This window comes from Triticum aestivum, chromosome 3D, assembly GCF_018294505.1.
Source record: "Triticum aestivum cultivar Chinese Spring chromosome 3D, IWGSC CS RefSeq v2.1, whole genome shotgun sequence".
In the NCBI taxonomy this organism is placed as follows: Eukaryota; Viridiplantae; Streptophyta; class Magnoliopsida; order Poales; family Poaceae; genus Triticum; species Triticum aestivum.
This window is the reverse complement of record NC_057802.1, coordinates 419,855,508-419,866,203: the sequence shown is the minus strand read 5'-3', so window position 1 is coordinate 419,866,203 and position 10,696 is coordinate 419,855,508. Positions and strand designations below refer to the sequence as shown.

The 10,696-nt window shown below is 44.2% G+C and overlaps 1 protein-coding gene across 1 annotated transcript; it reads right to left on the bottom strand.

Moving 5' to 3' along the window:
- Window positions 1-7,410: 7,410 nt before the first annotated feature.
- LOC123079298 (lipoyl synthase 1, chloroplastic) lies at window positions 7,411-10,696 on the bottom strand. Its single transcript, XM_044502037.1, has 7 exons — window positions 10,278-10,696; window positions 9,941-10,122; window positions 9,670-9,760; window positions 9,427-9,584; window positions 8,395-8,566; window positions 8,199-8,309; window positions 7,411-7,742 (listed from the first exon to the last, which is right to left on the bottom strand). Exons 1-7 carry the CDS (start codon window positions 10,563-10,565, stop codon window positions 7,656-7,658), a joined length of 1,089 nt encoding a protein of 362 aa, XP_044357972.1. The 5' UTR covers window positions 10,566-10,696; the 3' UTR covers window positions 7,411-7,655.

Genomic DNA, 10,696 nt, shown 5'->3' with positions numbered 1-10,696 from the left:
TCTGATCGTGGAGGAGAATATTCGAGTTACGAGTTTGGTCTTCATTTGAAACAATGCAGAATAATTTCGCAACTCACGCCACTCGGAACACCACAGCATAATGGTGTGTCCGAACGTCGTAATCGTACTTTACTTGATATGGTGCGATCTATGATGTCTCTTACTGATTTACCGCTATCGTTTTGGGGTTATGCTTTAGAGATGGCTGCATTCACGTTAAATAGGACACCATCGAAATCCGTTGAGACGACGCCTTATGAACTGTGGTTTCGCAAGAAACCAAAGTTGTTGTTTCTTAAAGTTTGGGGCTGCGATGCTTATGTGAAAAAGCTTCAACCCGATAAGCTCGAACCCAAATCGAAAAAATGTGTCTTCATAGGATACCCAAAAGAGACAGTTGGGTACACCTTCTATCACAGATCCGAAGGCAAGACTTTTGTTGCTAAATTCGGAGTCTTTCTAGAGAAGGAGTTTCTCTCGAAAGAAGTGAGTGGGAGGAAAGTAGAACTTGATGAGGTAACTGTACCTGCTCCCTTATTGGAAAGTAGTTCATCACAGAAACCGGTTTCTGTGACACATACACCAATTAGTGAGGAAGTTAATGATGATGATCATGAAACTTCAGATCAAGTTGTTACTGAACCTCGTAGGTCAACCAGAGTAAGATCCGCACCAGAGTGGTACGGTAATCTTGTTCTGGAAGTTATGTTACTAGACCATGACGAACCTACGAACTATGAAGAAGCGATGGTGAGCCCAGATTCCGCAAAATGGCTTGAGGCCATGAAATCTGAGATGGGATCCATGTATGAAAACAAAGTATGGACTTTGGTTGACTTGCCCGATGATCGGCAATCCATTGAGAATAAATGGATCTTCAAGAAGAAGACTGACGTTGACGGTAATGTTACTGTCTATAAAGCTCGACTTGTTGCAAAAGGTTTTCGACATGTTCAAGGGATTGACTACGATGAGATCTTCTCACCCGTAGCGATGCTTAAGTCTGTCCGAATCATGTTAGCAATTGCCGCATTTTATGATTATGAAATTTGGCAAATGGATGTAAAAATTGCATTCATGAATGAATTTCTGGAAGAAGAGTTGTATATGATGCAACCGGAAGGTTTTATCGATCCAAAAGGAGCTAACAAAGTGTGCAAGCTCCAGCGATCCATTTATGGACTGGTGCAAGCCTCTCGGAGTTGGAATAAACGCTTTGATAGTGTGATCAAAGCATTTGGTTTTATACAGACTTTTGGAGAAGCCTGTATTTACAAGAAAGTGAGTGGGAGCTCTGCAGCATTTCTGATATTATATGTGGATGACATATTGCTGATTGGAAATGATATATAATTTCTGGATAGCATAAACGGATACTTGAATAAGAGTTTTTCAATGAAAGACCTCGGTGAAGCTGCTTATATATTGGGCATCAAGTAGTGAGGAAGTTAATGATAATGATCATGAAACTTCAGATCAAGTTATTACTGAACCTCGTAGGTCAACTAGATCAAGATCCGCACTAGAGTGGTACGGTAATCCTGTTCTGGAGGTCATGTTACTAGACCATGACGAACCTACAAACTATGAAGAAGCGATGGTGAGCCCAGATTCCGCAAAATGGCTTGAAGCCACGAAATCCGAGATGGGATCCATGTATGAGAACAAAGTATGGACTTTGGTTGACTTGCCCGATGGTCGGCAAGCCATTGAAAACAAATGGATCTTCAAGAAGAAGACTGACGCTGATGGTAATGTTACTGTCTATAAAGCTCGACTTGTTGCGAAAGGTTTTCGACAAGTTCAAGGGATTGACTACGATGAGACCTTCTCACCCGTAGCGATGCTTAAGTCTGTCCGAATCATGTTAGCAATTGCCGCATTTTATGATTATGAAATTTGGCAAATGGATGTCAAAACTGCATTCCTGAATGGATTTCTGGAAGAAGAGTTGTATATGATGCAACCAGAAGGTTTTGTCAATCCAAAGGGAGCTAACAAAGTGTGCAAGCTCCAGCGATCCATTTATGGACTGGTGCAAGCCTCTCGGGGTTGGAATAAACGCTTTGATAGTGTGATCAAAGCATTTGGTTTTATACAGACTTTATGAGAAGCCTGTATTTACAAGAAAGTGAGTGGGAGCTCGATAGCATTTCTGATATTATATGTGGATGACATATTACTGATTGGAAATGATATAGAATTTCTGGATAGCATAAAGGGATACTTGAATAAAAGTTTTTCAATGAAAGACCTCGGTGAAGCTGCATATATATTAGGGATTAAGATCTATAGAGATAGATCAAGACGCTTAATTGGACTTTCACAAAGCACATACCTTGACAAAGTTTTGAAGAAGTTCAAAATGGATCAAGCAAAGAAAGGGTTCTTGCCTGTACTACAAGGTGTGAGATTGAGTAAGACTCAATGCCCGACCACTGCAGAAGATAGAGAGAAGATGAAAGATGTTCCCTATGCTTCAGCCATAGGCTCTATCATGTATGCAATGCTGTGTACCAGACCTGATGTGTCCCTTGCTATAAGTTTAGCAGGGAGGTACCAAAGTAATCCAGGAGTGGATCACTGGACAGCGGTCAAGAACATCCTGAAATACCTGAAAAGGACTAAGGATATGTATCTCGTTTATGGAGGTGACAAAGAGCTCATCGTAAATGGTTACATTGATGCAAGCTTTGACACTGATCCGGACGATTCTAAACCGCAAACCGGATACGTGTTTACATTGAACGGTGGAGCTGTCAGTTGGTGCAGTTCTAAACAAAGCGTCGTGGCGGGATCTACGTGTGAAGCAGAGTACATAGCTGCTTCGGAAGCAGCAAATGAAGGAGTCTGGATGAAAGAGTTCATATCCGATCTAGGTGTCATACCTAGTGCATCGGGTCCAATGAAAATCTTTTGTGACAATACTGGTGCAATTGCCTTGGCGAAGGAATCCAGATTTCACAAGAGAACCAAGCACATTAAGAGACGCTTCAATTCCATCCGGGATCTAGTCCAGGTGGGAGACATAGAAATTTGCAAGATACACACGGATCTGAATGTTGCAGACCCGTTGACTAAGCCTCTTCCACGAGCAAAACATGATTAGCACCAAGGCTCCATGGGTGTTAGAATCATTACTGTGTAATCTAGATTATTGACTATAGTGCAAGTGGGAGACTGAAGGAAATATGCCCTAGAGGCAATAATAAAGTTATTATTTATTTCCTTATATCATGATAAATGTTTATTATTCATGCTAGAATTGTATTAACCGGAAATATAATACTTGTGTGAATACATAGACAAACAGAGTGTCACTAGTATGCCTCTACTTGACTAGCTCGTTGATCAAAGATGGTTATGTTTCCTAGCCATTGACATGAGTTGTCATTTGATTAACGGGATCACATCATTAGGAGAATGATGTGATTGACTTGACCCATTCCGTTAGCTTAGCACTCGATCGTTTAGTATGTTGCTATTGCTTTCTTCATGACTTATACATGTTCCTATCACTATGAGATTATGCAACTCCCGTTTACCGGAAAAACACTTTGTGTGCTACCAAACGTCACAACGTAACTGGGTGATTATAAAGGTGCTCTACAGGTGTCTCCAAAGGTACTTGTTGGGTTGGCGTATTTCGAGATTAAGATTTGTCACTCCGATTGTTGGAGAGGTATCTCTGGGCCCACTCGGTAATGCACATCACTATAAGCCTTGCAAGCATTGTAACTAATGAGTTAGTTGCGGGATGATGTATTACGGAACGAGTAAAGAGACTTGCCGGTAACGAGATTGAACTAGGTATTGAGATACCGACGATCGAATCTCGCGCAAGTAACATACCGATGACAAAGGGAACAACGTATGTTGTTATGCGGTCTGACCGATAAAGATCTTCGTAGAATATGTGGGAGCCAATATGAGCATCCAGGTTCCGCTATTGGTTATTGACCGGAGACGTGTCTCGGTCATGTCCACATAGTTCTCGAACCCGTAGGGTCCGCACGCTTAAAGTTACGATGATAGTTATATTACGAGTTTATATGTTTTGATGTACCGAAGATAGTTCGGAGTCCCGGATGTGATCACGAACATGACGAGGAGTCTCGAAATGGTCGAGACATGAAGATTGATATATTGGATGACTATATTCGGACACTGAAATGGTTCCGGGGGTTATCGGATATATACCGGAGTACCGAGGGGTTACCGGAACCCCCCCGGAGGTTATTGGGCCTCATGGGTCCAATTGGTCGAAGAGGAGAGGCGGCCAAGGGGCAGCCGCGCGCCCCTCCCCCCAAGTCCGAATTGGACAAGGAGGGGGGGCCTTTTTCCTTTCCCCCTCTCTCCTTCCCTCTCCTCTCCTAATCCAACAAGGAAAAGGGAGGGAGTCCTACTCCCGGTGGGAGTAGGACTCCTCCTGGCGCGCCCCTCCTGGTCGGCCGCCTCTCCCCCCTTGCTCCTTTATCTACGGGGGTAGGGGGCACCCTAGAGATACAACAATTGATCTGTTGATCTTTTAGCCGTGTGCGGTGCCCCCCTCCACCATAGTCCACCTCGATAATACTGTAGCGGTGCTTAGGCGAAGCACTGCGTCGGTAGAACATCATCATCGTCACCATGCCGTTGTGCTGACGAAACTCTCCCTCAACACTCGGCTGGATCGGATTTCGAGGGACGTCATCGGGCTGAACGTGTGCTGAACTCGGAGGTGCCGTGTGTTTGGTACTTGATCGGTCGGATCATGAAGACGTACGACTACATCAACCGCGTTGTGCTAACGCTTCCGCTTTCGGTCTACGAGGGTACGTGGACAACACTCTCCCCTCTCGTTGCTATGCATGACCATGATCTTGCGTGTGCGTAGAATTTTTTTCGAAATTACTACGTTCCCCAACACCACCACCCTCCCGCAGCATCATCGCTTGGAGCAGCGGAGCAGCGCCGCCCCCGCTCTCGAGAACGGCGACCGAGGGGTCCCGCCGTCGCCGCGCCGCCAGGGCTTTACCCGGCGACGCCTCCGGCGGCGGCGAGAGGAGATGGAGGCGCAGGGGGCCTGCTCGAGCCGCAGGGGCGCCCCGGTGCGGCCCGGCGCGGCCGCACGGGAGCGGGACAGGAAGAGGGGGAGGGCCTGACTCAAACTCCTCCGCAGGGAGAGGGCTGGCGAAGACGGCGCCGGGCTTTGGGATGGATGGAGAGAGGACATTTCAACTCATGAGCCGCAGCCTGTCTAGACATGCATTTGGGGATAAGTACAAGTTAACCGTTTTTCTCTTTTTTCCTCTGACGAGAAATGATGGGTAAAGCATTGCATAATCAAGCCGGAGAGGCAGCTTTTCATATGGATTCTTCACCAACACCCAACACCTTTTCGTGTGCCGTCCAGATGGTAATGGTACAACAACCGAAATCATGGCCAGTTTTAGTATAAAGATCAAAAGAAGCTTATGCACATCCAAAAAGAAAAGAAAAGCAGGGTATAAGCTTTCGGAAGAATGGAATGATTATGTCGCCCTGCCTTATTTTTTCCCAGAGAGAGAGAGAGAGAGAGAGACCTCCCTCGCTCGATTTTTTTTTTGAGCTGATGGGCTGCTTTTGTATGTAAGCCTTGGCCCGTTTCTCCCTACCGAGAGAGTGGCCTCGTAGTGCCTGGCTTAACCCATCCTCATCCTCACAGTCGGCCCAGGCCCAGGATTGCAGGGCAGAGCCGACGCCCCCAGTGTTGGGACAGCTGGAGCTCCTCTGCCTCTGCGTTGCCTCACCGCCGGTGAGCCCAGGGCTCCACGCCACCGGAGCAACCGGGGTCTCACCAGCGACGATCAGTGGTCAGTCGGGCAGGACAGCAGTGACATGTTCGCGGAGGCGGTGGCATACGCCATAAATGCCTTCTTGTGGAGGAAAAAAAAAATGGAGCAGGCCATCATCTCGCCGAAAGCACATCTCAAAGCAACCGGAAAATACCTAACTATGCCGATATGCTGAACAGACAAATACTAAACAAAAGTGTTGAAATCACAGATATATCACAAATATTAAACATGCAATAGATCGATTCATTAAGTTCATATTTGTTCTAAAGTTTCCTTACATGTCATATTAAAGCTTATCAAAAACTATTTATTGAAGTTTCAATCGACCAAAGCGTATTGAATGTTTGGTTGGCACACCACACGCCAATGTAGTACCAGTTCAAACTTCTACTCCCTCCGTTCCTAAATATAAGTCTTTTTAGAGATTCCACTATGAACTAGATACGGAGCAAAATGAGTGAACTACACTCTAAAATATGTCTAGATACATCCGTATGTAGTTTGTAGTGAAATCTCTAAAAAGACTTACATTTAGGAACGGAGGGAGTATATTTCTATCCGAGCACAATTCAACAATATTTCAAAGTCATAATTTTCAAAAATTTCAAATATGAATGAAATCTGCACAAGAAACACATAAAATAATCCAAATAAAACATGAAGACATATGATTGAAACATAAAAAAGAAAACCACTTCCACGTATGCTCAACTAGGTCATTACGAAGCTTCTGATGTGACCATCTTTTATCTTTCGGTGGACTTAAATCTGTGGAGTCAGTCAGCCTACCATTGTGCTATCATGCTTCAACAAGCTTCGCGTACAATATAATTCGTTTTTGGTTGATCTGTACATATTGTAAATTTTGTGGTAGATTCTAAAAAATGTTCTGCAAAAAAAGTTTGTTAACAATGTATCACGTGCTCTACCAGAGGACTATTAAGAACCTTTTCTTTAAAACAACAAGCCTCGTCCATTTCCATTAAAGAAACCGCAACAAAATTATTACACAAACTAAAACAAAAGGAACAGTAAAGATAAAGCAAGCCTAAAACACATTCCATATCAACCTATCACGTGCTCTCGAGTTTGGAGTATTTCCGGCACTCCTATATCAGAGAACTTCACAATAAGAGTGACCAAAATTCCAGCACCCCCGTATATGATTATGAGAACTTCACAATAAGAGTCATGGAAAATTCTAGGAACAAAGACAGGATAGTATATCACCTGTGTCACAAAATTTCAAATCCAAATTCAAAACATCACTCAGAAAACTAGAAAAAAGAGAGACAAATCTAGCTATGAATAGCAACTAGTTCAAATTGAACTATGAATTCGGCCAATTTAACACTATTAAGTGTTTTTGTTCCTCAAGCTACATATAGATTTTGATTCTATAATTTTATAGCATAATAGATATATGTAGTGTCAGTGTTGTGATTTTATCTCCAAAAAAATGTTTAACTTTTAAATAGGCCAAAACATACAGGTGCACCGGAAGTACCTAAGACATGAAAGTGCTGGATGCGTTCTCCTAAGTGATGCATAAAGCATCGCATAATCAAACGACAGAGGGACAGCTGTGGACTACTCATGAATAGCTTTTCCTATATTCTTTCAAAGGTAATGATACAACAACAAAAATGGCATCCGGGCATCTACAGTGATAAATATCAAAAGTGTGTGTGCATATTCAAAAAAGAAAAGCAGGGGACAAACTTTCAGAATAATAGAATGATTGTGCCACCCCCGCTTTTCTGGTGCTGCTCTGAACATACAAAGTGGAAGAATCCGATGGATTGCTTTTGTAGGTCGACATATCTTGGTTGAGACTTAAGAGGAGGCCGATGCAGGCTTAGACTTCTTATTTCTGACCAAATTCTCGACAAAGAGCTCTCCTGCACGGTACGAAGACCGGACCTGACAAGAATCGCACAACAAAGAAAGTGAGTTCATGCAAATTGCACTGCTAGGGGCTACGTTTGTATGCTTGCAAAACCTAGTCCAAGGCGTTTGACCATTGTATTGCATCCGTTGCTGCATGTCAGAGGCTGTTGCCTTTGAGCTCAGTCTGTTCTTTATTGCTTGTTTCAGACTCCTGAACTATTAATTTTTTTTTACGGATTTCACTATATGAAACAGGGGCCTGTCCACCTGTTCATCTTATAAAATTCACTGGTACGGGCTATTATGAAACTACATGCCCACTCCACTATTGGATCAAAGAACTAGAAATAGGACCAGAACTGTATTTCTTGATTAACTATATAGCATGGGCAATCAAGATAATATTTCCAGAACTTCAGTTATGCATAGTAGTACCAATTTTTTCAGAGCAGCAGTACACAGGAGTAATCAACGACATGTAGCACTTACCAGAGGTCCACTAGCAACATAACAAAAACCCAACGATTCACCATACTCCTTCCAAAACTGGAACTTCTCAGGCGTCACATACTCCCTAACCGTCAAATGTTTTTCTGTTGGCTGTAACATCAAGTAGTTTGGTTTATAAGAAGAGAAGGATTTAGTTACATGCTACACCAAAGTTAAATATGGGTACAGGGCTAACCTGCAAATATTGGCCCAATGTGAGAATATCAACACCAACTGCCCTTAAATCAATCATGGCTTGTTTCACCTCCTCGTCAGTTTCCCCAAGACCAAGCATGATAGAAGACTTGGTTATCATCCCCTCTTTGCAAATTTTTGCATGCTTTAGAACAGCTAAGCTCTGCTCATATCTGTAAAAATGAGAGGTCATAAGAGATCCTTCCAGAACCAGATACCATGAGAAAAGAAGAAGAAGATACAAGGGCTAACTGGACATTGCCAGAATATACTAACTTCTGTACTAGGCACCTTCATCATTAGCGTTAGCATTTTAGCAAAACTCAAATAAAACACACCGTGTCATGCAAACTGAAGACATCCAGGTACTAGGGAATGACAATTGGCCAGCTAAAAGAAATAATCCAATATCTGGCAATAAAGTGATATAACGATAGTAGCTCACTAATCAAATAGACAGTAACATTCTGCTTTTGATCGAAACTATGGTCTCTGATATGGTACACATCTGAGAACATTTTGATAAGGTTTGTGCAGCTGGATAGAAATTAGATTCATAGTTGCTCAGAGGTCAAATTTGAAGATACATCATCCAGACTAAAACACTGCCTGAGGTTGATCACATTGCTGTAGTACAGTTATGTGGTAGAACTGATTGCAGTGTCAGAACACTAGAATGAATAGAAGCAATATTTGTTTAACTTTGTTAGGTTGGTTTCAGCCAGGACTACGCATATTAGTCAAGTAAACAAGACAAATGAAATGAATTTATAATAAATATTTGTTTAACTTTGTTAGGTTGGTTTCAGCCAGGACTATGCATACAGTGTTTCAAACCTCTAGCCATTGTATAGCTAAACAAGAAAGAAACCGAAAGTAGCAATTTTTTGTACTTGCTGTTTCGGAATTGTTGATGAGTGGTAATCTAACAGGTCAGTTAATCAGGGGAATTAAGTTATTGGTGCTTCAAACTTCAATTTTACAATAGTCTAACATACAATGTTATGCCACTAAAATCAATGGATCAAATTACCCTGCTCGAGGATCCCTCACAATTCTCTGCAGACTCCTCACAGTTTCAATGTTGTGCGCAAAGACATCTAGATTAGAATCGGCCAAAGAGGAAACAGCCTCCAGATCACCTCGAAAATCCGAGGTTAAGCATTCCACCAATATCCCAGGTTTGAGCTCCTGTATAGGAAGTCCAGAAATCTTTAGCATGGTATTTTGAAAAAAGATAAATGAAAGACACACCAAACTAGAATATGAGGTAAACCTTCAAAGCTCTCACTGTCTGAGCAAAATGGCCACTTCCCCCATCAGGTAAGTCATCTCTATCAACACTTGTCAGCACAACATAGTCTACTCTGGAAAGAACAACATTCTGTCAAATATTCTGTGTAATCATGCATCGTAAATTAGCATATTTGCATTGGTTTAAATCCAAACTTCATAAACTGCACCGTTATTTCTTCCTACTAAATCAGTCGCTCAAAGATGACAAGCCAATAGTGGTAAATTTGTATGAGCAATCAGCAGAAATTTACCCCCAACTTGCAACGGCCAAGGCCGTGTTCAGAGGTTCCATGGGATCCGGCGGCGGAGGCTTGTTGCTGGTCTTCACGGCGCAGAATCGACAACCGCGCGTGCAAGTATCGCCGAGCACCATAATGGTCGCCGTGGCAATACCGTCCCCTTCCCCGCCGGCCCCTCCCCCTCCGTTCCAGCACTGCGCCCCGCAAAAGCAGCAGATTTCGTTAAACCCGACACTCGAAAGCGGCAGAAATTCCTCGTCCCGATCGTATTATGCTAGGCACGCAGGATCGAATCGCACGAGCGAAGCACTGCCGCGGCGGGAGGCGTGCACCGGTGCGTGTAGAATACCTCGCCGATGTTGGGGCACTGGGCCTCGACGCAGACGGTGTTGAGCTTGAGCTCGCCGAGCGACTCCCGCATCCGCGCGTACTTCTCCCCTTGCGCCGCCCTCTGCCTCAGCCACGCCGGCTTCTTCACCTCCGGGTCCCTCCCGGTGTACGGCCCCGTCCTAGCGACGGACACCGGCGGCGCGGCCTCGGCGTGGCACCGGACCGAACCGGATCGATCGCGGCGGGCCTGGTCCGCGCAGCCAGGCCGGATCGGCGGGCCCACCTGCCGAGCGAGCGAGCTGTGCATCGTGGCCGGCGAATCGGGCGCCCGATTGCACAGGCTTGTCTAGCCGTGGCGCCGTGCAGGTGCAGGCGATGAGCTCGGAGCGAGGGGTAAGATTTTGCCCCCGTTCCAGTTTTACCCCTCGGAGTGGGCGG